This window comes from Dreissena polymorpha, chromosome 8 (genome assembly GCF_020536995.1).
Source record: "Dreissena polymorpha isolate Duluth1 chromosome 8, UMN_Dpol_1.0, whole genome shotgun sequence".
In the NCBI taxonomy this organism is placed as follows: Eukaryota; Metazoa; Mollusca; class Bivalvia; order Myida; family Dreissenidae; genus Dreissena; species Dreissena polymorpha.
This window is the reverse complement of record NC_068362.1, coordinates 2,047,405-2,075,336: the sequence shown is the minus strand read 5'-3', so window position 1 is coordinate 2,075,336 and position 27,932 is coordinate 2,047,405. Positions and strand designations below refer to the sequence as shown.

Genomic DNA, 27,932 nt, shown 5'->3' with positions numbered 1-27,932 from the left:
CACACTAACAGACGACGAGGAAGATGTATTCGCGTACACAACACGTTGCTTGCTAGAGTGGTTAGAAGAACATTAGTCCAAGATAGAGCCACTTATGCCAATAGAAAGATAATTTGACCAATAAACCTTGGTACAATACCATCATCAAGTGCCTTAGCGATGTCGTCGTACGGATAAGTAAGCCGGTTTATGGTAGGGTCGCATCCAAATTGGTGAACAAATGAGCCACTTTATGCCTAATGGGTCTCGTGCCATATGCGGCCAGCGTAGCTCTAAACCAGCATGCGCATTAGCCCAGTCTGGTCGGCAGCTACCATGTTCGCCATTTTCAAACAAGGTTGCGTAGTGCGTAGTATCTTAAGTGATAAGTGAAGCTCCTGATCAGACCGCGCTTATGCGCAGGTAGGTCTGATGCTACACTGGCCGCATCTGACAGACGGCTCACTTTTACATGATACGACTCATTTGTTCACCATCGTAAAGACCAACAAGCGTTCTTGAAGACTGGTTTTGCTGGTCTCAATGAGGATCAGAAATGATATACTAGTATATGTTAAAATTCAATACACGCTTTTATTTTGGTTCAATATAAGTCAACTCAAGACGTTTTATTTGTATATATTAGTGGTGATACAAGTTGAAATAAAGTCTGTTTCTTGTAGATATGGGCCCTGTCTTGTATATGATCGTTCGACAAATGTTAGTAACGACCGAAATTTTAGTGAAATAGAAAACGACATTTATGATCAATATATTCATAAACGAATGTTATGTGAAAGTGTGTCTTACGATGTTGAATAACACGGATTCATTATTGAACTAAGAAAAATATCTTATATCTATACATACACAGTTTTAAGAAAAAACATAAATACATTTGAAAAAGTGCGTCTAACGATATAAAATGCGTATTTAAGACAAAGACGGAAAGAACCGTAACTTAGACATGTAAATACACAGTGACACTATAGACATACGAGTATTCGAAAAAGCTACGTATACGACACAGATTGTACAACCTGAAATGTGTATGTAAAATATACATAAATCACTAAAATGTATTGCAATCACAACCAGTGTTTGGTCCTGCGCTGTCTGTCACACATTTAATTCAGTATACAAATTGCCTATAGCTATAAACTAATGCAAGTTTGTTTCACAACAATTAAGCACGAAATGAAGAATTGTCTATAAAAAATGAAGCACAATAAAAGTTGTGGATATCGAGTACATGTGTGTGATATTTAAAAATGGGTTGCCAAGTTGAGTGCATGTATTTTTCCAACTTTATTGTTATTTTCGAAATGCTTACACGCAATTGAATTTGGTTCATACTTTAGAGCACTTGCAAATATAATATATGTCTTTACGGTAATTACCTAAATCTTCTTACAGAGTTTACAACCACACGTAACAATAATAAATGCAAAAACAAGAATCAGATCTACAGCAGTTGGAAAGGGGTGGGGCGAAGTTATCCGGATGGGCGGAGTTTAAAGTTAGCTGCTCTTGCTGACGTAACGCCCCTCGATGAGTGACAGCAGCGTGCGCTTGTAGTAGCCGGAGCATTCGTTTCGCACGGTGTCTTCCAGGGGCGTGCCATACTTTTTGGCAAACTTTTTTTTGATTTCCTTCAAATCCTCCTGAAACCGATTACAGATGTTTTAATACGTTTGTGTTATTCCTATAGAAACGTTGTAATACTTGGTCACATAATCTAAAATTATTGAAATATTAGGTCTTATATATGGTAATTCGAGAGGCCATATGTCCGTCTACATTAAAAATAACCCTATATGCTTACCCTATCGCGAGGACATCTCTCCGACTATGCTACAACTATCAGGATGTCATATGTCCGTTTATGCTACAAATTTCGAGAGGATCTGAGCCTGGCCCCATCTGCACTCACCTCTGATCTGGAGACAATAATTCCGATCAGCTCGCTGTCCTTGGTGCCCCAGACCCCCGTGGTGGTGTTGTACAGCCAGTCGGCGAAGAACTGCTGCTTGTCCTGGGCTATCCCCACTGTTAAAGAGAAGAACAGCGTTCAACGAGTGGCCGAGACCTGATAGACATCGCTAATTAGAAGTTTGCTTTGGTGTCGTGTTGATATTTTGGTGTAGTTGAAATGGAATCCGGTGTCAATTGTAAAACTTGTTCAATACAAGACTTCTCAATAAACAAGAAATATTGCTTATCCAACACCTCAATGATTTCATAGATGGAAACTCGAGCTAGATGTCGTGTTCACTTGTGCTTTACACACCTACCAGCCCGTACACTGCCACGTCCATGTAAATGGCGGACTACTTTTTTTGGTTAAGACTTGAATACGACTTGACTCGGTAAAATGCTCTAAAATTTCTATATACTACATACATGGTATAAACATTTCAAACCCAATATACCGTAAAATGATATCAGCTGTATGTCATCACCCAATAACCCGTTTCTGCTTTCTAACTGAATGCAAATAAATCGCCAACCTGAACGCGCTTGCCCCATGGCATTACGTGAATACATTGCCTCATTCAATCAGTTCAAGGACGGGAGGGTCAGGTTATTTTGAAACGTATTTATATTAAAATATGACGTATTTGTTTGTTTAAGATGGAATATATCAATAAAATATGAATACAAGTATTGGAATACATGGTTCAAATGAAACCGGTGAGTTTTCATTGTACAATGTAGCTGTTTTTAATAATGTAGAATGTACTCGAATAACACGATGTTTTAAATTCAGTGTTTTTGTTGAAAAAATGACGAATAGAGAACAGTGTCAGTGGCTAAAAAGAGCGTTAAATCTTATGAATGTGGTGCATTGTTCTTTCACTTTTCGACGGAAATTGAAGTAGATTTTAAGGGATAATTTCTTTGATAAATAGGTCGTTTCTTTGTTAGATGATCAACGAATGAATATCCACACAGAATAGTCTGCTTACATCAACTGTTGTCATATTGGAAAGAAGGATAGCGATGAGCAAATTTAATGTATTTTGTATGCCGCGTGTAGATTTTCAACTCATCATGGAAGCAAACATAACTTGATAACAAAAATCCATAAAAAAAACTATGGTGAGTAGAGCACGAGCTAGTAAAGGGTTGACTTGTCATTCAGTTAAACCTTAAAGTGTGTCGGAAAAGGAGTTGATGAAAAGTTGTTTCTAGCAATATCTATGGTGATAAGGGCTTCATCATGCTTGACGTTGTGGTACACATTTTGTAACTTGAAAACGCCATCCATCTTTGCTTTTGGTATCGAAGGAAAACTTAGTCAATGAAAAACGTACGTGGATTTATAGCAAGGTTCTTCTTTAATTGTGAAATTTCAACTAAAAATCGCCTCCTGTCATAACTCACTTTGGACGTAGAGAATTACAAACTCCAGTTTTGGGGTCATATTTGAAAAACTTTTAGCTGTTTTGGACATACTTGGGGGATTTTTTATCAAATAAACGGTGTTTTATCATAGATGGACGCTTCCTGCTGGCAACCACAACGACATATGTTTGCATTGTGTGATCTTTCATGCTGGTGCATAGTGTAATTCAATACACCTTTGAAATCATCGTGGAATACCTTTTCTTTCTTATATATATAAGGACCTGTGTATGGTATTTTGCTTTAAAATTGGTTAAACAATAATTTAAGTTTGAACGAAACCTTCTTTTTTATACCTGAGCGTGTAACATTTAGAATGCGGATTATATTATATTCGAGGCATAAAGCGATATTTTGTCTTGTTACTCTGCTTTTGCATTTAATTGCTGAGGACTTATTCGCGCGGCGTAACCGGGAAAGATCACAAATAATGTGTATATTACTACGTATGGTTTAATTCATTCAATTGAATCTGTTTGCCTATTGCTTTTTAAAATTAAACGGTAATACTTTGATTGTCTAACCACAGATTTTTTCTTCTCAAAAAGGCTCAGCAAGCCTCGCCGTGAAAATCTTTCTTCAACTCATCGGATACATTCAATTTCTCAATGGCACTAACAAATTATTATTTTATAAGTGTTCATTGGATGTGCTAGCAGATCCACAGAGGCGCTTACCAATGGCCAGGTATCCCTCTTGGAGGGTGCCGCTCATTTCGGATTTGATGTCATCTTCAATAGTGTTACCCTCTCGCAGCTCCTGGTATTTTTTGAAGACAAGCCGCAAATGATCGAAGCTCGAAACACCCAGTACAGCGTTGAATGCGCATTCATCCGTGCCTAGAGATTGCACTCCGGCCTGAAAACAGGAACCAAAATGGCGATTGGTGGAAACATGAAAGTATACCATAAAGTTCTCTAGTCAAGAGTAAAAGTGTATCAGAGAATCATGCATACCCTGTTTATTTTTTATCCTACAGCTTAAATATTTTGTAGAAGGAAAATCTGCGTGTCATGTAAACTTGTGCTTTACATGCCTACCAGGCGTTACACGTCTACTTCGCGGATTACTTTTAAGGCCCGTCACTTCCGTTTTAAGTTCAACTGAGACTTGTAGACTATTTAACTCGTTAAATGTATCAAAATCCTAAATCACTTGTTCTAAAAGCCCCAGTTCGCGGATTGGATCGTTATTTTGCATATAAATCGTATAGCGAGAAATAAACTTTACATAAATTTATTGAAATATATTTTTTCGAGGTTGACATCGAAAACCTGGTCAAAATCGGTTTTGAATCGATTAAATAAAATATAAATGATCATAAATACATGCGATAGGCGAAAATCATTGCAGCGTCGAGAGTTATGCAAATTATATCTATATTTAGCTTTCGCTAAATATTATTAGCATATGGAAGATAAATACATAGATTTTGCGAAAACGTAGCGTTGCAACTCAGTTTCCGTCTGTAACAGATGTATTTGCATTTTTTCTTACCTTCTCTCAGCTAAATTCGCCCGTATCCGCAATTGTGTTTGAATTAACGTGTCGAATAATGAATATTAATTAGGTCGTTTTCGTGCTTTAACGAACTCGACCCCAAACTAAATATCGCTATATTATTTGTTTTCAACCGATTTCAACCGGATTTTCAGTGATATCCTCAATAAAAAAACACGTTTCTTCGGATTCTGCCCATATATATAGCTATGAACGGGGACTTTTAAGTTCAATATATACATGAACTGAATGAATACATTTAAAATCAGTGTAACGTTTAGACAATCTCAGGTAATTTGTTTATTTAACAATCACCATTTATTCTTAATATTTCGATTCAAAGCATCAATCGTTCAATCCTTTATTTAATCTCCCCTCTGAATAAAGATTCTGTATACTTTAATTCGAATGGCATACTAACAATACTTCGCATGTTATAAGATCAATGAGTATACAAGTATACATACTTAGTACAAATCTGAATCCGTCAAGCAAAATGCTCATCCCTTCGTGTTTATAAGTAAATACAGCAACGTGGAATTTTGAAAAAAGTGAAGTTAGGTTAATTTGTTGATAACGCATGGGTATATATTAATGCATGTTTGAGATGTTCGACTGTTATTTAATTATATAAAATAACAGTTTTTATTTATCTTATTTTTTAAATTTATATTGTATTTATGTTACAGCAGACAAACAATAGATAATCATCGTTTTATACTTTGATCGTAGTTAATCATAATAAATCCTAGACATGATATTTTTTATACTTGTATTACCCATCTTACGCCTCTTCACACCTATTTGAACGGTGTATTGAATTTCTAAATGTGGGACAATCGGGACGACACCATTCACCCTTAGACGATAATACACGGCTGAGCCGGGCCGGACAGTGATAATCGGCCCGCAGGGAGCATAACGGCCCGAGGGCTTTAGAAACTAGACGAAAATAAACATGGTGATTTTAATCCAAACGAAGACTTTTGTGAGTAGATCTAGAGCATTAGCCCGTAGATGTTTGACTTTATATGCCAGTTAGTAGTACAGGACTTAAAAGAAGAATTGAAGAGAGTTGTATATGTAGACTAAAATTTACAATAGCGGCGGGTTAAATATTGCTTGACATTGAGCTACACATTTTGTAAGTTTAACACGGCAACCATCTTTGTATTTTTCTTTGGCGAAGCAAGAATTTAAGTTTGAACAAAACCTCTTTCTTCTACTTGATTGTGTATTATTTGGCATTGCTGATTAAATTTGAATCGAGGCATAACGCTATATTTGTCTTGTTACTCTGCTTTTGCAAGGAATTGTTGAGGGATATTTCTCAATGCGTAATCGGGAAAGATCCCAAATTAATTTGATAAGCAATGTGCGATTCAGTTAATTTAATCTGTTTGGCTTTTGATTGTAACAATTAAACGCTGATATTTTAATTGTCTTACCAAAAACGTTTTAAATATTGTAGGATAAATCGAATACCATGTTGGTTTCAGTGTGTACTTATGTTATCTTCAACTCGTTGAATAAATTCAAGTACGAAATGACACTAACAAAGTATTCTCTATCGTCCTCATGAAGACTTTAGTAATTCTTGTTAAGATTTAATTCTTCACAAAGAAGATTTATTTTGACCGTAGCAAATAAATCATCCAACTTAAAAAAATCTTAAATGGTATTAAACACATCTCAATAAGTAAGGTATTCGTAAACGACTCTCAGGAAACGCGACAACTATATATAATTAAAGACGCAATTTTCATTATATACATAGATGGTGACGTCACTACGTTATTGTCACCTCTAAGACGCATCACATTCCCCTGGTTTGGGGTATTATGCTTCCGCCAAAGTAGTTCTACGTAGAAATGAAAATGTTAATAATGAAAGAAAAATCGTTTTTTATTGTGTGTTTAAAACGGAATGTTTTTTAAAGAAATGTTATTTAATTATGTTTAAATGTGATTTTGAATCTCTATTAAGACAAATAGCGATTATCAGAAGCACGATTTCCTGACCTACTTTCGCTTCCACGTTTCACTCGTAAAAGAAGTGCTACCCACAATTCCGTTCGCGTTAGTACACAGGTCAGTAAAACCGGTGTGTACATAATCTGAACACGCAATTTATCTTGGCAGGCGAGCACGAGTCCAAATCCACTATTTGTCGGAAGAGTGGCAATTGAACCCGACTACTCTATGTAAAATCGCGTGCGCCAACCACTGCACAAACCTGGCAGTCTTAAGTCGCCTGATGGTAAGTTTTCTTACTTCAATAAGTTTCTGTGCCTCTTCATAAGCGAGATGTTCGTCCGCTTTGGACTCTTGGCGCGCGCCGGTAACCACCGAGTACATCATCCGGGCAAAGTAGCCGCTGGTGTCACCCTGAATGTCGTCGTTCAAATCCGCGTCATACACTGTAACGTTACAACATGGCGGCAGATTAGTTTGGATTAATGGAAGTCTATATATTATACACATTACGTATACATATTTTCATATTAAAAACTTGGAAAACAAAAAATAGCGCAAACGAGCGTCAGTATATGTATGCCATGCACATCATGCTAATTCTAGCTATTTCGTTTTGATTAAAAGTAAGTCCATGTTCGTGTGGTGTTGTTCGGTGGAGACCCTACCAACATACCAAGCTAACTCGCCTGAGGATTAGCTCTTTCAGTGCTGGAACCGAATTTTGAAGGACTTCGCAAACCGCTTGGATCCGGATGAGACGCCACAGAACGTGGCGTCTCATCAGGATCCAAACTGTTTGCTATTCTGATAGTATTCTTTGAAAAATAATCGAAGAAAATGCTAATTTTAGAAATTCAGCAGACGACATTTTAGCAGACGACAAATTTCCCAGCAGGCAAAGGATTAAAACAGGGTCGCCTGAGTGAGAGGCCCGTGTGCAAACACTGCGCTAACCGGACAGCCGAAGTCAGTATTTTTTTTATCCGACAGCTAAATGATATTACATGTGTACTATTGGTGTCATGTAATCTTGTGCTTTCCATGCCTATAAGCCTTATCACCTCATACTTCATGCTCATAGCGGACTACTTTTTCGGGCCTTTCACAACACTGGTATTATTTTATTATAATTATCCGTCCTAAACACACAAAAACGCCATATTTTAATGCAATAGCGTTTCGAAATGCTCAGAAACTCAAGTCCTTGAACTGAATGAATACTGCAATGCAGTGACGTAATGTAAGAAGGCAATCGCGATAAATTTAGCGATCTGTTGTACATTCAGTTAAAATGTAATATCGTCTTCAAGTCTAACAAGGGAAAGGCCTAATAGATTATACGCTATGTACATGAAGTAGCAGTGTAAAGGCTAGTAGACATGTAAAGCACAAGTTTACACCACAGCCGCGTTTCATTATAATCATTCAGTCAGCTGAATGATAAAAATAGAATACTATATTAGTGGCTTTGTGTGATTGCATTTATTCGACTCGTCTCAGAAAGGCAAGCCTCGCCGTGTATTTTTTTGCCTCAACTGGTCGGATAAAGTAAAGTACAGGTTGACACCAACATATTATTCTCTATATATTTAGGCGTGTCGTGAGCATAATGCAAGTGCATCAAGTGTCGTACCATCGTTCCGCCCATAATGGGCATAAACTTTGAACAAACATAAAATACCATACGAGCGGCATGTGTCATCAAGGAATAGCACATGCAGGCTGAACAAAATTTATCGGTGCGACACTATAGCCCAAACAATAAGCCCAGTTTTCCAACGATACGACTCAATGTGTTGTTGCTTTTTTTTTCAGAAGAAAAAACTACGGTTCTTACTCCTCTTGTATGCGGCTTTGATCTCAAGGATTTCCTTGTTGGATCGCGAGCACAGGACACCGATCAGCATCGTCTCATTGGTGCCAGCACCCTGTGGAAAAGCATCTATTTAAAATCGCAAAAATTGAATGCTCAAGCTCGGTCATATACCAATGGCAAAATAAAACAGTATAAAAATACATTAAAAAAAAGCTCTATCAACAACTGATTCATGATTTCTGAAAGTTACCTATTTGTGACCACGTGGACCAAGGAAATGATAGGAGTAGGTTACGTTGGTAGTGGTAGTGGTGATGGTAGCAATGATTGGGGACTTTATAGTGGCATGATTCGAAGAATAAATGTCATCACAAATGTATAAGCAGCGTAAAGGGGCCGTCCAACAGATAAAGCGTCGTATCGACGCGATTCGGTATTTCGGAAAACTACGAGGATTGCTTATATAGCTAAACAATACATCCGCGTTGAGTATGAGCGTAGATGGTCGAGTGGTCTTGGCGGGATGCTTTTTACTCCAGGACTTCAGGAATACATTGACGTAAAGTGTCATAAGAGATTAGCCTGTGCAGTCCACTCAGGCGAATCAGGGACGACACTGTCCGCTTTAATAATATTTTTCGCTTAAAATAAGTCTCATACGAAAATCCAGTTTATCTGGAAAGTGTCGACCCTGCTTAGCCTATGCGTACTGCACAGGCTAATCTGGGTCTACACTTTACGAATATGCATTAAAACCTGTTTTCCCTGAGCGAAGTTTAATATAACGTTCAACTCACCTGGATGGCGTCGTGAATCATCTGAGCGTCCAGATCCCGGGGCGGCAGTATCAGCGCCACGATGCACTCCTCGAGGTCCCCTGTCAACTCCGCGATCAGGTCGTCCTTCAGTGGCTGAAACAATATAACGCGCCATATTGGGTTAACTAAGAATTCGAACCTTCTGAGTTTTTCAACGTCCAACGGTAGCTTATTGTCAACGAAAAAATGTGGTCGATTGAGTTAATCAGTTGATACTGTTTAAAGACATCATCTGTTCAAGTTACAAAGCTTTTATGATCAAGTTGTGTGACCATTTAAATAAAACTTTGACTTTTATAGTGTTATCAAGCGTTCATTAAGCCTGTTTAGCACAAATGACCCGCCCGCCAATCTCCCCCTAGCGCCAAAGATTTTCAACTGATTGAAACTATTTTCAAATTAGGTCGACATATCATAAGACCTTATGTTATGATCAAGTGTCATGATTATTGTGCCACGTATGTGACTTCCATAGTGTTAACAAAGTTTCACTGTGCCATATAAGTAACGCTGACCAGTACCCTAGCAACCCGCACTGTAGCGGCCGTGTTTTCAACAGACAAGAACCATTTTCGATTTCATTAGAACAACAGACTTAAGTTTTATGCTTATTAAGCAAAACTACGACTTTCAGAGTGTTAAAAAACTATTAGTTTAATTTAAACGTTATTACATAGAATCAATTAACCACATGACCCAGTTTTGAACTCGGCCAAAATGTCACTTGGAAAGATTCTTTGACCAAGTTTTTGAAAGATTGGACAATAATGGGACCTCAGTTGAGTATAAACAAGGAAGATGTGGACGACGCACGACTGACAAAACGCGATTACGAAAGCTCACCATGAACAGGTTGTGCTCAGTTGAGCTAAACACCCATTTTATTCACGGACAAGAGAGGTAACTTCACGGAGTTCGGACATTATGGGGACCGGAGTATTAGCCCCTACCTTGCCGTATGCTTGCGCATAGGTGGCGGCGATCTTTTGCCGCTGGGCGTTGTTATGGGTAACCAGCACCTCGATGATTTCATCCTCGTTGGTACCTGTAAGGTCAAAGTCAAGGTCATCAAGTGTATTAGGTCAACTTGTAAATAGTTAAACATTATAAAATTATTATCGAGGTGAACTTAATTATATGAAAGCAAAAAACAACCACATTATATTATATGCTATGCGCAAAAATTAAATATGAACAAACTATTAGTAGGATAAATTCAAATGTTTCAGATCGATGTCGAAATGTAAAAAAACACGATCCATTTGTTTAGATAAAATATAAAGTTAAAAATCAGACAACAAACACCGACACATAAAATAAGTATTAATACGAACATGTGAAACTTAATGGGCGCAACAGGGATGACCTAATGACACATGTTACCAGTTAGTTGTAGAGGAGTTTAGTGCACTTCCAGATAGTAATTAATTATTTAATGGTCGAATAAATAATAAGTGGAAGTTTCAGCGCACCCAGCTAGCAGTTACAGAGCAGTTGGGTCCACAAAATTCCGGACGTACGTACAGACAAGTGCAGTGCTGCATACCTGTCACTTTGTGAAGCCATACTTTTGTTAAATACCATACAACAGTTATTTTGTTTTGTGGAGCCATACTTTTGTTGAACACTATACAACAGTTATTGTGTAGTAAGACGTAAGCCATATTTAAACGAAGTATGGTGGTATTTTAAGACGAAAACAACAACTTTTTCAAATAAACATCCTGTACCAAAGCCATCCATGGCGTTCTTGAGTTTTTCTGCCATCTGCTTGGCTTCTGCGTCCGTGAAGTTCGAGTCACCGAGAACTGTTGCCTAGCAACAAAGCGGAAGCAAATAAGGATAGTGACAACAACGCAAACGAAAAGTGAGCCGAAGCTTTAAAAGGTCCGCTGAAGTGATGAAGACTGGCGTCTTTCCTCTCGGATTGTTCCACGCATGACTGAAATGCATGTACAAACACACACACATTTGAAGTGCTCATGCAAAATAAGATTAAATTCGTGTATACACGTATACAATCACATCAATATAAACACTTACGTAGTGCATACACAGATAAAGGGGCCATAACTCTAGTTGTGTTGATAACCTGAAAACCAAAATGTTGCGGTGAGGAAGTTCTCATGCTGGTTAACATGTTTGGTGATTGTATGCCAAGCAGCACAATACTTACAAGTTACGGCGACACAATTTAAATCATGTTCTTTTTGTTGTTGCTCAAATGGGTCATATCTCCTTTTATATTGAAAACATCAAAGCCAACATATGGTTTTGCGCAAATCCCAGCCCTCTAGCAGCAATACCTTTTGAGTTACGAGCGACATAAGTAAAAACAAGAAATATCTTTGAAAAGATATACGGCGTTGATGTTGTAATGTTTGCGACCAGTGAAAGGAGAAGGAATGAAGCGACCATGTATTTTAATGAAGGTAGTGAGTGATAATAAGATGATATATTTTAATGTATTAACAAATAAAAATGAAGAACAAGAAGAGGTGAAATTGTATGTTTTATTGTCAATAAGTATTGTAATGACTAGGTTTTCATAATTGAACGAGTAATAAATTACTTTCAATAGGAAAAGAAAACATATTCGCCACTGAAAAAATATGAACATAATGTTGAAATGAAATAAAAGATAATGTGTTATAATGTGTACAGATGTTAGTAGAATGTAAACATAAAAGACTCAATATTGCAAGCATCATAGTGATATGAATTTTTTGCAGAGAAACAGAATTTTATGTAAAAAATGAACAAAACAAAGTACAAAGAAACATATTTACACTAATAAACGCAAATATGGATTATAATAAATCAAAACAGAGATATTTCCAACACCTATATATTTCCTTAGTATCGCGGGCTACCGCCCCCAAACCCCCGCTTTGTCGATAGTGGTAAACAACTGCGTACCGGTAAAGTGCAATCTAGCCTGTTTTTGTAGTGTTTAGTGTGGCATGTAAACAATAGATTCTTTTAATTGTACAGACATGTGATTAATGCTATACTGCTTCGTAAACTAAGGAGAAACGTTTCGATGTAATGTTAAGAGGATATTTTGTATCATGACAGTTTTTAATTTATTGTAATTTACATGTAATTTACAATATATTCATATTTCAGTTCAAATGATATGCATCCAATGTTTTAGTCTGGGAACCAGACTACCAATGTTTACTGTGATTTTTGTATTATTAGCCAATGCACAATTCGGGTTTTATTTATTTCGGACCTATCATGAATGAAGGTCATCTAAGGTCAAAAGTGACGTTAAACAGCTACGCCGAAAAAGTCATGAGTTCGCTACGAGAGAGGCAATAACTGATTATGTCGAAAATATGCGAACCAAATGTGGGGTGTGCGCATGTTCTTTTGCTGGCTGATAAGTGTGTAAATGTTAATCCTTCTGGCACCAATACTTTGCGAGTTCCGAGTAAGAAAAAAGTGGGACGGACAGAAAAATAGAATGAACGGAGGGAAGGACGAAAGGAATGACAATGGTGGCTATGAAATTATGTCTTCTATGTGCATGAACAAAACATAAATGGCAAAAGCAAACATATACCCAGGGAGTATGAGAATGTTATTAACTACAGCATAACAGGCGATAGGCCCATTGTGTGGACGGACGTTTCAATGCTTTTCGAAGCATTTTAGGTAATTGAAGACCCGATGAAGAGACTTTATGTCGCGTAGCATAGCATCAGTCATTAACATTGCATAGTGGCATAGTGTGTCACTTGGGTCTGGTCGAATGAAAATGAGTTTTTTTATTTATTATTACTAGTAGAATACATGAAGTTGTTTAGTATAATTCATAGGCGATGGGATGATCCAACGTTTTATTGCAAGTTTCAATGCAGATACGATTGTTTGTCCGCTCATCTTTATTTTGGTGTGATATTATAGATGCTCTCATACGAAGTGGTTTGTCTACGTCAGTGACAAGAATGGTTTGTCTACATCAGTGACAAGAATGGTTTTTCTACGTCAGTGACAAGAATGGTTTGTCTACGTCAGTGACAAGAATGGTTTGTCTACGTCAGTGACAAGAATGGTTTGTCTACGTCAGTGACAAAAATGGTTTGTCTACGTCAGTGACAAGAATGGTTTGTCTACGTCAGTGACAAGAATTGTTTGTCTACGTCAGTGACAAGAAAAGGTTCATCGTTCCAGTTGGCAAAGTTAGAACTTGGTAGGTAGGCATGATCCCGTGGTAGGAATGATCCCGTGGTAGGCATGATCACGTGGTAGGCATTATCACATGGTATACATTATCACGTGGTAGACATGATCACTTGGAAGGCATGATCCGAATTGCAAAAAATCGTTTGTTTTTCCCGATATGCCTTTAAGCAAACTAACAATCACACTTACAGCGAATTGTGAACATCGGTCTCCATAAAACACTGCCTCATAAACAATAACACAAATAATAAATAAGCCATTTAAAAGCCCTCGTATTCTATAAACACATTGTTATCATGCATACCACAGTAGGAAAAGCAGTGGGAACCGCAATTAGTAAAGCATAGGAAAATACCGTTTAAACCATATACATGTATAGCAGGAATTAGCTAGACTCCGGATAAGCAGGAATTAGCTAGACTCCGGATAAGCAGGAATAAGCTAGACTCCGGATAAGCAGGAATTAGCTAGACTCCGGATAAGCAGACAATTTATTGTATACATCGAATCTACTATACGGAGGATTTCGGACATAGTCGATCTACCACGATTGATACCAATCTAAGAGAGGATATTAGAAATAGTCGATGTAACACGTTTGTAATCATTCTAACGTATTATTCTGGAAACTATGCATCACGATTTGCATCAGCTAGATACGCAACGTACTAAAAATTGAAATACAACCAGCTTTCTAAAACAATTAAGTTCTCGCAATCTTGGGATCAGATTTCTTTCTTCTGAGGAATACTATAAATTAATTGCACATACGTGTTCCAGGTAAAAGTGCTAAACAGACAACGATCAGCGTATTTGTCACCACACATGAAAATACAATTTGTGCGATACCGAAAATGATAATTCGTTTTCTACATACGAACAGAAACTTGTGCTAAACCGACAACGATCAATGCATTCGTCACAACATATACAATATCTGGTTCCCCACCCTACCCATGCCATCCATAGCATCCTTAAGTTTTTCGGCGACCAGCTTTGCAGTTTCGTCGGTGAAGTCGGGATCGCCAGTTACAGTTGCCTGACAGTTCGAAAGAAACAATCACAGCAATTTAACTGCAAAATATCGGAAGGAAGCTATAAAAAATATATAATCATCAAATACTGACACCCACATATGTATTCATGTGTAGCCTACAACAAGAAGCAATTGCAACAGCGCTTAATCATCCGCATTAATATTAATAAAACCTACACGACCGGGAGTAACTTGCTACATCCGATTCGACAGGTTATCGCTAACACAGAAACAGGAGCACGTAAATAAATAATCAACAGACACAGACAGCAGTCTACAGTATGGTCGATACTACATGAAGTTTACCTCACACCCACACACAAAAACAAATTTAATATCGCTGTAAATGTGCCGTCGTTCAATTGCTAGCTGGCAAACACAGCAGAATTCAAGCTATTCAAAAGTATTAACAAGAGCACCGCCTTGCGGGTGCAGACCGCTCATCTATTTTCTTTTTAAAGGTGAAGGGACTCTCATTTTCAATCACAAAGGAGGGAGGAGTGGAGTGAAGAGGGGTGTATAGTGTGGGGTTGTGGACATTTATTACATTATCTTCCAAAAAAGCGAAAAAAAAAAAAAAAAAAAAAAAAAAAATCGGGGGGGGGGGGTATAGTGTGAGGGTGTGGTGATAATTTGTGAGATGATCTTAAAAAAAAAAAAAAAAAAAAAAAAAAAAATCAAAAAAAAAATTTGGGGGGGGGGGTGGGGGGGTGGGGTGGGGGTATAGTGTGAGGGTGTGGTGGTCATTTGTGAGATGATCTTATAAAAAAAAAAAAAAAAAAAAAAATTAGGGGGGGGGGGAGGGGGGGAGGGGGGGGAGGGCACGGGGGATGGTTTGGGTGAAGTCTATTGTGGTATGTCAGGTAAGAGTAGTTTCATCAAAGTATCAATCAAATCTAATCATAAATAAAGAAGTTATGGCAATTTTAGCAAAATTTAATAATTTGACCTTGAGAGTCAAGGTCATTCAAAGGTCAAAGTAAAATTCAAGTTGCCAGGTACAGTAACCTCATGATAGCATGTAAGTATTTGAAGTTTGAAAGCAATAGCCTTGATACTTCGAGTGGATCGAAACACAAAATTTAACCATATATTAAAAGTTACTAAGTCAAAAAAGGGCCATAATTCCGTAACAATGACAACCAGAGTTATGCAACTTGTCCTTTTACTGTACCCTTATGATAGTTTGTGAGTGTTCCAAGTATGAAAGCAATATCTATGATACTTTAGGGGTAAAGTGACCAAAACATAAATCTTAACCAAATTTTCAATTTTCTAAGTATAAAGGGCCCATAATTCCGTCCAAATGCCAGTCAGAGTTACATAACTTTGCCTGCACCGTCCCCTTATGATAGTTCATAAATCTTGCAAGTATGAAAGCAATAGCTTTGATACTGTAGGAATAAAGTGGACCTAAACACAAAACTTAATCAAATTTTCAATTTTCTAAGTATAAAAAGGGCACATAATTCTGTCAAAATGCCAGTCAGAGTTACATTACTTTGCCTGCACAGTCCCCTTATGATAGTTAGTAAGTGTTGCAAGTATGAAAGCAATAGCTTTGATGCTTAAGGAATAAAATGGACCTAAACACAAAACTTAACCAAAATTGTCAATTTTCTAAGTATAAAAAGGGCACATAATTCTGTCAAAATGCATGCCAGAGTTATCTAACTTTGCCTGCCCAGTCCCCTCATGATAGTAAGTAAGTGTACCAAGTTTGAATGCAATAGCATTGATACTTACTGAGAAAAGTGGAACTAAACGCAAAACTTAACCAAAATTTGCAATTTTTTAAGTACAAAAAGGGCACATAATTCTGTCAAAATGCACGCCAGAGTTATCTAACTTTGCCTGCCTAGTCCCCTCATGATAGTAAGTAAGTGTACCAAGTTTGAATGCAATAGCATTGATACTTTCTGAGAAAAGTGGACCTAAACGCAAAACTTAACCGGACGCCGACGCCAACGCCAACGCCAACGCCAACGCCAACGCCGACGCCAAGGTGATGACAATAGCTCATAATTTTTTTTCAAAAAATAGATGAGCTAAAAATGAAACAATTTGAAGATAGATTGAACGTTGTGGTGGATTTTTCTTTTCGAAAGAACGCAGAGAGCTGTTGAAAACATGTGTCTGATTTGGTATATTTATATTCAATGACAAGAACTGAAGGGACATTACTTCTTTTATTAATTAAAATGTTGCAATAATATTATAGTTGAATAAAAGCTTTTATAATTATGTGAAGTTCACCATTTATTGAGACGCGCCCCTGTGAGAATTAATCGTAACAAAATATCTATATGGACCGAACCACTACCACCTTTACTACATAAACATTTTCATAATCAACCACAAACATCTAGTCACGGTTTACTGCATTGTATGAATTGTATTGTAACTCTCGTTTCAATAATCGGGCAACGCAACGTTCACATATTTATAGAACATTCATGTGAGATGTGGTGTTGAGTTGTCACTTTTGCAAGTGCCATCAATTGCTGTATAACCAGTCCCAGATTACCCATTAGAGTAGGCAACTGACTATGGGCCCCGCTACTTTTAGGGACCCCATCGGACCATGACGAAACAATTGTTATATTAAAGTGATTGTTTTCTTAAATTCGTAATCTAATAAATTTAATTTCGTATTGGCATAACGGTATTATAATGAAATATTACACCATTACAAATTGTCACATTTAATGTCTAGCCAGCCTTGGCACTAGTATGCTTATTTAAGAGTGAAATCGACTGGGCGCTGGCGTTCTACGGTTCTAGTAGGAACTAGTATGACTAGGGACTCTGGGCCTTGACCCCAAAAGTTTCACTGCCTATGGGCATCAACGGTGCTAATCCGGCACTATGTATGACCTTGACAATGAAGACATTTGAAACCAATATTGATAAAAAAAGACTGCAAAACATTATGTGTACAAGTGCGTTATATCGGTTCATATTATGTACGCAGCTAAATGATCAAGCACTATATCATAGTATTGTGATTTATCCCCAAGCACTACATCATAGTATTGTGATTTATCCCCAAGCACTACATCATAGTATTGTGATTTATCCCCAAGCACTACATCATAGTATTGTGATTTATCCCCAAGCACTACATCATAGTATTGTGATTTATCCCCAAGCACTACATCATAGTATTGTGATTTATCCCCAAGCACTACATCATAGTATTGTGATTTATCCCAACTAATTACGTTAAAATTCATCATGTGCTTTAAAGGGGCCTTTTCGCGTTTTGATAAATTGACAAAATGAAAAAAAAGTGTCAGAATCGCAAATTTTCGTTGTAGTTATAATACTTGTGAGGAAACATTAATACTGAACATTTACCATGTTCTAAAATATCCATTATATGCATCTTTTGACGATTTAAAAAATTGAAAATTATAAAAAGTTGCAATGCGAAACGATTGAATAATTTGGAGAGTTCTGTTGCTTTCGTTATATTTTGTGACACTATATATTAGTATGTAAAGTATAAAATATATCATCTTTGTATCAGCACGGATGGCCGAGTGGTCTAAGCGATAGACATTTACTCCACGGTCAGTGGTACGAGCCCAGTTCAGGGTTACTTTTTTTATTTAATTTTATTCTGTATTTTACTGGAGCTTTTTAGATACAATGTTTACATTTATCTTTATAAAGCATAAATTGACAAACTTCAATACATGCCAAAATCTTTGAAAAGATCCCTTTCATTACGTTAGAGTTAATTGTGCGCTTGTATGTGTCCTAATTTATGATGTTACCCCGAACAGACCCACCGAATAATGTCCAACCCAGCAAAATTAAATCGCAAGTTTATTCTTACGTTAATGCTTCAATGTGACCTCAAACAACTAATTGGTCGTTTTGCAAAAACTTTGGTTTAGCGGTGCAATATATGCTTAATCTTTATAGCAAAAATTTCCGGGTTCCAAAGCGTTCCCGCGCGTTCAGGTTAACATCCACTATCAAAATGTATGTAACCTGCCACAAGCATTTGAGACATCGTTTATAACAATGGCAAACAATCTACACTTAAGGAATTTACATCAATCAGTAAAGTCGTGAAAATAGAAGCTCATTTTCATTTCATACTCAAACAGTATCTCGGTATCATATTGCTATAATTATATTGCCACTTAAAGCAGTGGACGTAGAAAACTAAACACGATATGATGTTCATTGTGATATGTTTTATTAACTCTCGTAATACATACATTTGGATTGATTACTAAAATTGCGCGGGCGTGTTAGGACAGCATATAACTTGATGTGGGCTAGACGTGAGAAATGCCTACCTTGCTATTTGTAAAAGGAGCAATTATAGGCAGCGGTATTAGTCGCCAAAAATCATATAAATGCACACGCTCCTTGGAACCTTATTGCCCCGTCCGAAATTACCACTTAAACTCAAAGTCAATTGGGTGGTAAGTTTGGTTGATACATGTTTAGGACCTTTGTTCTATGATGATCAGTACAAAAAAGTACAAAAACTATTTATAAAATATACGTATAGTGCGTTTCATACCGTGTATATTATGTACAAGAGCACCGCATAACGGGTGCTACGCTCGGCTGCGAAAGCTTGTCAGAATTTATTTATTTTTTTATTTTTTATTTTTTTTAGAGGTCAGAGTGACCTTGACCTTTGACCTAGTGACCCAAAATGGGTGTGGCGTGTAGAACTCATCAAGGTGCGTCTACATATGAAGTTTCAAAGTTGTAGGTGGAAGGACTTTGATTCTAGAGCCAATGCTAAAAACCTTTACAAACCTTGACACGGACGGCGGACACGACGAGCTGGCTATGACAATACCTCGGGTTTTCTCCGAAAACAGCCGAGCTAATAATAAATATAAATGGGGATTTTGTTGTTGTTCAAATTGTATTCCAACGAATTCATCACTATTGAGACTGTCCATGAATACATTCGACCGTTCTGAGTCACGTTGATGCTTTCAATGTCATCAATCACCCCCTCTACCCCGGCGATGACTTGGACATTCCCGTAGGCCATTAGTGATATGATATCTGAACGGCGGTCCATGTAAAATGTACTAGGTTGCGACGCGGAGCGGTTATGTCAAGTGGGGGCATGGCAAAATGATAGGATGGACAAGTAATTAACTAACGTTAAAAATTCTTCGTTTAAAGGGCATCGCTGCACAAGTTTAAAATGATGAGAAATGTGAAATATGGTTAAAACTATAGTTTTTACTGGACTTAGGTAATTTTGTAATGGGGAGATATGCACAACAACTGTTATGACTGAATCGTGTAAAAAATAAATCACAGTGCACAGTATGATATTAATTTTGTCCGTCAATTCAGGTTTATATCTTCAATACACCTACATAAATGTATACACCTACATAAATATACAAACTTCATAAACTTATTTTATATGGACCGATAAACCATTCGCGACACCAGTGAAACCACCATTCAAGCATCCACTCTATACGGCAAATATCGTATGACAGGTAACGCAATTTCGGGACGCCTGAATGATCACCTACTACAAAAATATTTTATAACATTCAATCCATCATAGTAGGCTTGTTTGTACGAAGGATTAATGAAATATTCATATCAGGTGGTTTAGCAACAACACAGTCGGATTAATTCGCACGGAATGTTGAAAATTAGCCTACAGGTTATTGTATTCACATATACCACCCATTCAAAGCGGTTTAATAAACCCTCTTTCCGTTTAAAGTATGTTACTTCTTAACAATTGGCAGGTCCCCAACCAAGTAAGACTGAACGTATTAACACATCGTTCACGTGCTTTCATACGTTTCATTAACAGTTAGCATAGAAACTTTGCATTTGTCGAATATATCTAACTTCACTAGGGACAACCTTAACACAATTTCACTGCGGAAACTTTAGAAATATCCAATCCGAAGTGCGAGTCTAGTATTCAACAAGATATTATATTCAGCAGGGCTGGTATCCTAGAGATTTCTAAGAGAAAAACAAAGAGTTTTTTTTATATTATTCCATTTTATTTTTAAGCTATTTTATGTATCGATATTTGGCTTAATTATGTGTAATTATAAATAATACTTTAAGCTGTTTAGATAGTTTTTTAATTTTAAGAGCATGAATTATTGGCTTGGCACAGAAAAAAAAGTACATAAAAACTAATCCCAGTAAAATAAAGTTTCATATTTATCTAAGAAGACTCTAGAATACCAGCCCAGGAGTACGCAGCAAAAACGGCATCTATCTCTTTAATCAGACATTGAGCCTAGCTCCGGTAAAAAAAAATGTGCGTAAAGTGTCGTCCCAGATTGTCAGGAACGATACGTTCTGCCTAGACTGGATTTACGTGTAGAGGAGACCTCCTGTAAACGAAAATTCCATAAAAGCAGAAAGTGTCGTACAAGATCAACCTGTGTGGACTGAACAGGCTAATCAAGGACGAAAATTAACGCGCGTGCATTAAGCCCTGTTTTCACAGAGCCCGGTCCACTTATTGACTTGAAATTATGACTCGACATAATGACTTTGGGGGTTGCGTTGACGATCTCCTATATTAACGACTTCTATCTTTTATTTTCATACCAAGAAACACATCTAAGGACTACGTTACTGTTCATTATGATATTAAATGCAAAATTAATAGATTGTGGCATTTTGGATGATTCAGTTCTAATAACATAGGGTCCACAGACTGATACAGCATGCTTTTCAGGTACGTGAGTATATGCACATGCGCACTCGAGGTCTACATTGCGAAGGCAGTGACCATTTAAAGGGATCTTTTCACGCTTTGGTAAATTGACAAAATTGAAAAAAGTTGTTTCAGATTTTCGCAAATTTTCGTTTTAGTTATGATATTTGTGAGGAAACAGTAATACTGAACATTTACCACGGTCTAATATAGCCATTATATGCATCTTTTGACGATTTTAAAACCTAAAAATTATAAAGCGTTGCAATGCGAAACGATTGAATAATTTGGAGAGTTCTGTTTTTGTCGTTAAATTTTGTGAAACTACGAAGATTGCTTATATAAGGTATAAAATACGTCGAGTATGTGTACTCGGCGGAATAGCTCAGTAGGCTAAGCGTTTTTACTTCAGGACTCTGGCAGGACTCCAGGGGTCACTGGTTCGAAACCTGCTCCGGGCAATGTTCTTTTCCTTTTTTTAATTTTATTCTTGATATTTTACTGGAGCTTTTACGATCCAATGTTTACATTTATCAATAAAAAGCATTTAATGAATAAGTTAAAAAATGCCAAAATCTGTGAAAAGGCCCCTTTAAAAGTAATGTTCAACTTCGGAAAACAGCAACATGTTCTTGAATGATATCCCGGTATTTGAACAGTAGCGTTTGAGTTACCTTGGCAATAAAACAGGAGAATAATTTTGCCCTAACATGTCTAGACGGTTTAAGAAGTTTTTGTGCAGCAATGTTCTCGTCCACATTCAAGAATTGATCTCAGCATCAGAACTTAGATCGATACTGCAGACAGTTTTGTTATAGCGTTGCCTTTCCCGCCTCGCGGAAATGAGAAACTAAGTGGCCGTGTACGTCTTGGTAGGTTACTGACTGGCTTAAATTGATGCCATTAGTTACATAGATTACGGTTGTATCCACACCATGCCAGCCAATGCTGCGATTCTTTTTGCATGCTCATACATGTTTTGCCCGGCTGGGGCGCCGAATCCCAGAACTTTTCTGCAAATACATATTTCTTTGTAAGACATAAAGATTTATTGTATTGAAAAGCATATTTAGTTTCTTTACTTTCTAGTAGTACATAATTATGTATTGTAATCCTGTCGTAATACTGCAAAATTTTATTGGACGAGTAGAATTACAGGAACTAAACTGCACGATGCTGATGTGTATTCCCTTTGCTTCATAATTATCATTCGGGAAATAATTATTAATGCTTTCTTAATAGAGTGTAATGATCCGCACGTTGGGCACTTGCCAACTATGAATAACGAGAACAACGTAAGACCTTGAAACGAAACATTGAAACGATAACTGAGTAAATTTTCACCCTGCTCTATGGAGAATACTCAGGGGAGCCTACTCAATGCCATCTTCAGAAATTGAGCCTCGTTCTGGGGAAACTGGACTTCATGCATGAGTGTGTCGTTCCATGGTCTCACATACAATTTGATCCAGCTTTGCTGGTTCTAGTCAAATCTCTGCGCGGAAGATGGAGCGTAAAGCGTCGAGTCAGATTTGTATGTGCAGTAGTCCGCACAGGCTAACAAGGGATCACACTGTCCGCCTGGATTTTCATTTAAATGAGAATCCCTTTAAAGCAGAAGGGTCGTCCCCGATTATCCTGTGTATACTGCTGAGTCTTATCTGGCATGACGTTTTACGTAAATAAATTAAGTCCAGTTTTCCCAGAACGCGGCTCAATTAGTTGCAACGCTGTTATGCAAAATGCCGATGTCCAGATTTCTCGCGCTGCAGAGTAAAGCACATTATTTTATCCTATAACTCCAGCTAAAATGTATATGATCGCTATTTTCAGCACACCTTTACTAGTATACGATATTTTCTTATTTAAATGCTATGTATTTTAATTAATGCGACGTCACATAATCTTGTAGTAAAAAGTAATTTCAGTTCTGAACTTTGGAACCAATGTGCATTTTGTATTTATGTCAATTTTCAAATAAATTGTACACACCTTTTAAGGCAAGCCTCGCGCTCACCGGTCTCTATGCCTCGCCTGATAACAGTCATCTTTATTTAACCCATTTACGCCTAGTGGACTATCCCATCCTTCTAAATTTGATCAAATTATTTCCAAAATTAGGGATGTCTAGTATATTTATTTCTATATTTAGAATATTTCTTACATAAATTTCTTAAAGCAAACAGCGCAGACCCTAATGAGACGCCGCATCATGCGGCGTCTCATCTGGGTCTACGCTGTTTGCCAAGACCTTTTTTTCTAGACGCTATGCATAAATGGGTTAAAACTAACGCATTGTTCTCTATCTATTTGAATCGTTATGTAAAGAAATGTACGTATTTTTGATTGTGTTGGCTGGTGTAAACCTACGTAGCGGAAGTCTAAGGTTAGAGTCTCCAACAGGGTTTGTTATGATTGAAACTATCAAAATCAAATGTTGCCCATTGATTTCCTGACATGCACCCCGCTTTTAGGATACTAGTTACTTTGATATTAAATGAGAAGTTATCAAATTTTAACCAAATCATTAACAAACTGTAAGAGACAGAGTTTCTCCTTCACGGGTGAATTCTTGTCGAAAGGGTACACACAGTCAAAGGTTGAACAATTTCACGGTGATTGAATCCGTTGTTTATATAATCGAAAAGCCCCTATGACAATTCTAATTTAATGACATTCAATTTGCTGTTGATAAAGTTTAATATGAGTAAAACCTGCATTAGACACTTGCGCCAAAAAATACTCTGAGCATTTGTTGCATCGATAGTCAAGAAATAACTAAATTTTGCCGGACAGTATTGCTTAAAAACTCCCAGTTGAAATGAGCGCTACACATCTTAATAATGTTTGAGATCTACGTGCACGAATGATCAATAAGTCCGTAACGTACATGCAACAGGTACATTTGGCTGAAGGCCAATATTTCAGCCCATACTGTAACAAGGCCATATTCTTTTAGGATAGTCTCGCAAGGTCATCAACTATGCATGAAGAATGCCCAGTCAACCTTGACCATGTTATTCTAGCCTGAAGAAACAGTAAAACATCTATCGGTATACGTACACGAAACAACTTGCGAGATCTGTGTAACCACATCGTATTGAAGAAATATACATATAATTACGACCGCTTAACGAATACCATTCATGCATCAAAAATTAGTGGGCGAGAGAGAGAGACATGTACAGCGGCTGTATGTATCACAGGGATCTTTAAGCAAAAAAACCTACATACTATATAACAGTATATATATGTGTAGTATGTAGAGAATTTTTATTAAATGTCCCTGTGGAGTGTATTGGCCGGTTTACTGTATTGGAGAAGAAAAACTGTACATATAGGTTTTTAACAAAGCGCTACACAAACAAGCGCAAATTTTCACTAGTGAAATAATAGGAGTTTTTCATGGAAAGCAATACAATAATAGCGAACTTTTGCACTAGTTAAAGTATGCATGTATTTTAAAATTAAAAAGGATGTAGAAGTAATGTGATGTGTAGAGAATTGAAATTATACACTGCAATCAGAACGTAACATTAAATTCATTCCCACTTATTGTAAATTTGTTACGCGTGTTATGCACATATCTATCAATAAACATTTTAAAACAATATGAGCAACGCTCTGGGATAACAGGGCTTAATGCATTTGCCTTAGCGAACGCACAGGCAAATCGAGGACGACACTTTCGCTTTTAATTTTTCGTGCAAGAAAGTATCTTCTAAACTAAAATTCAGTCTAGGCGAAAGTGTCGTGCAAGATAAGCCTGTGCGGGCTAATCCTGGACGATACTTTACGCACACTTTACGCACACTTTACGCACATGCATTAAGCATCAATCTCCTGGACGATACTTTACGCACATGCATTAAGCATCAACCTCCTGGACGATACTTTACGCACACTTTACGCACACTTTACGCACATGCATTAAGCATCAATCTCCAGGACGATACTTTACGCACATGCATTAAACATCAATCTCCTGGACGATACTTTACGCACATGCATTAAGCATCAATCTCCTGGACGATACTATACGCACATGCATTAAACATCAATCTCCTGGACGATACTTTACGCACATGCATTAAACATCAATCTCCAGGACGATACTTTACGCACATGCATTAAACATCAATCTCCTGGACGATACTTTACGCATATGCATTAAGCATCAATCTCCTGGACGATACTTTACGCACATGCATTAAGCATCAATCTCCTGGACGATACTTTACGCACATGCATTAAACATCAATCTCCTGGACGATACTTTACGCACATGCATTAAGCATCAATCGCCTTTCCCAGAGCGCGGCTGATATGTTAGTTGAACGATATCTTTTGTATGTAAAAAAGTAATGTGTACAAACAATTCTGGCAGAAACAAATGAAGCCATTCAGTGGTACTAAAACTGCGTAAGCGTAAACATAATAATGAGACTGCAGCGCTTCTGGTTTAAAATTATGAAAACCATTTCCATCAACTTACAAAGATAAAAAACATGGAGAAAAAATAAATATTACATTTTGCAATTGCCGTTTTTTATTGCGGTTACAGAAAATAATTGCATGGTTTCACAGTTAATATTCCAATCACTATTTAAACGTACTGCAACAACTTACCATCTTTTAAGTTATCCTAGTTGCCTTCTGAAGCGATCGGTCTGTCGTCTGCTGAAGCTGTCGGCTGAGTGACACACCTCGAGAACAAGCCTAGATGTGACGAGACTGGGAGTCACGTGGTATATCGGAATGTCGACACAGATCGTTTTCCATCGGCAAATATCGTAATGGTCCGTGGTATTTAGCACAGGGGCGCGGTACACATAATTAATTAGGAGATACGAGTAAAATATTACTTGACAGTGAGGTACGGTGGCTTAGAGGTGACATTCACTTCTCTTTTTTTAAATTGCTCTCCTCTTTTTTCTATCTCGTGGCAACGAGTAAGCTATGTCGTGGCCACGAGATAGATAAAAGAGGAGTGCAAAACTAAATAAAAGCGGAGTGCAATTAAAAAAAGAGCGGTGCAGTAAATAAAGGCAGAGTGCATTAAACAAAAGAGGAGAGAATTTTCGCTATCTCGAGAATCCGAGTTAGTCAGCCAATCAAATTTTGCGTAACATGTGTAAATATTCTGTACGCATATATATAGGTGATCAAAGCAGGCAATGCTCTTATCAGGTCGGGCTGCATAGACCTCGTGAAGAGGCTAGTAGGACCTGTAAATAAACTCTGATACAAACAAAACAAACAGCAATGCTTTGATATAAAATAACATACTACTATTAGTACTACTATTACTACTACTACTACTACTGCTGCTGTTGCTGTTGTTGCTGCTATTACTACTACTACTACTACTACTACTACTACTACTACTACTACTACTACTACTTCTACTACTACTACTACTACTACTACTACTACTTCTACTACTCCTACTACTACTACTACTAGTGCAGTAAAAAAATAAAAATACTAAAAATATACATAATTTTCGATGTTTGAAATTTATTGAATGAGTCGAAAATTACTTTCCCTTCAGTATGAATTTGCCGCTAGAGGCGCTCTAGAAGCACGAGGTTTTCGTGCATGGTTAAAACGTGGTCAGTTTTCGTCATTCAGCTTTGGGAACTCGCACGGTATACATGTTATTTTTTAAAATAATGTGTTAATATTTCATATTATGGAAATTATATATGAAATTGAATAATTGATATATGTATTGAACTAAATTTACATAGAATGTCACTGTATGATGACTGTTAGAAAGATTGTATTATGTGATGTATGTTTGACGTTTTGATGATGGTTATTATGTTAAGTATAATAATAAATGGACAGCCGGTATGCGAGTCCCTGCGGCTAGTACCAAAACACAGAGTTTTTGTTTGTTTGCTATATAGGCAAAGGAGGGATGTAAGGGAACGTCTCTTAATGTGTGTGTGTGTGTGGGGGGGGGGGGGGTTAAAACAGGGGCGATTCCAGGATTTCTGGTTAGGGGGGGGGGGTCGGGATATTGAAAGATTTGCTGGGGATCAATGGGGGCCGCTAGGGCCCCTGGCGGGTGCAGGGCAAAGCTCTGCTAGGGGGTCCAGGGGAAGATCAGGGGCGGATCCAGGATTTCTGGTTAGAGGGGGGGGATATTGAAAGATTTGCTGGGGATCAAGGGGGCCGCTAGGCGCTAGGGCCCCTGGCCGGTGCAGGGCAAAGCTCTGCTAGGGGGTCCAGAGGGCGATGCCCACCGTAAGCTTCACGATTTTAGTGATTTCGAAGGCTTTGACAACCACTTCTCGAGCATGTCACGCCTTATACTTTCATCAAAGTACTTTCTTTTAATACCAAAAAAGTTCATAGTTTGTCGTTTAGGGGGTCGCCCCCTGAAGCTTCACGATTTTAATGATTTTGAAGGCTTTGACAACCACTTCTCGAGCATGTCACGCCTTATATACTTTCATCGAAGTACCTTCTTTTAATGCCAAACAAATGCAAAGTT

At 37.5% G+C, this 27,932-nt stretch overlaps 1 protein-coding gene across 1 annotated transcript; it reads right to left on the bottom strand.

Moving 5' to 3' along the window:
* Positions 1-553: 553 nt before the first annotated feature.
* Positions 554-26,205, bottom strand: LOC127842903 (annexin A13-like). The gene is made up of 9 exons (XM_052372715.1): positions 26,057-26,205; positions 11,228-11,312; positions 10,448-10,542; positions 9,477-9,590; positions 8,701-8,791; positions 7,161-7,306; positions 4,065-4,245; positions 1,913-2,028; positions 554-1,643 (listed from the first exon to the last, which is right to left on the bottom strand). Exons 1-9 carry the CDS (start codon positions 26,057-26,059, stop codon positions 1,500-1,502), a joined length of 975 nt encoding a protein of 324 aa, XP_052228675.1. The 5' UTR covers positions 26,060-26,205; the 3' UTR covers positions 554-1,499.
* Positions 26,206-27,932: the final 1,727 nt, after the last annotated feature.

What these genes read in the sequence shown, in the direction of transcription:
- LOC127842903 (XM_052372715.1), bottom strand. An exon ending in TGATTCACGACGCCATCCAG is followed by an intron (nt 8,792 to 9,476) that starts GTGAGTTGAACG and finishes GCTTTTCCACAG; the next exon opens with GGTGCTGGCACCAATGAGAC. An exon ending in AGGCACAGAAACTTATTGAA is followed by an intron (nt 4,246 to 7,160) that starts GTAAGAAAACTT and finishes TCCTGTTTTCAG; the next exon opens with GCCGGAGTGCAATCTCTAGG.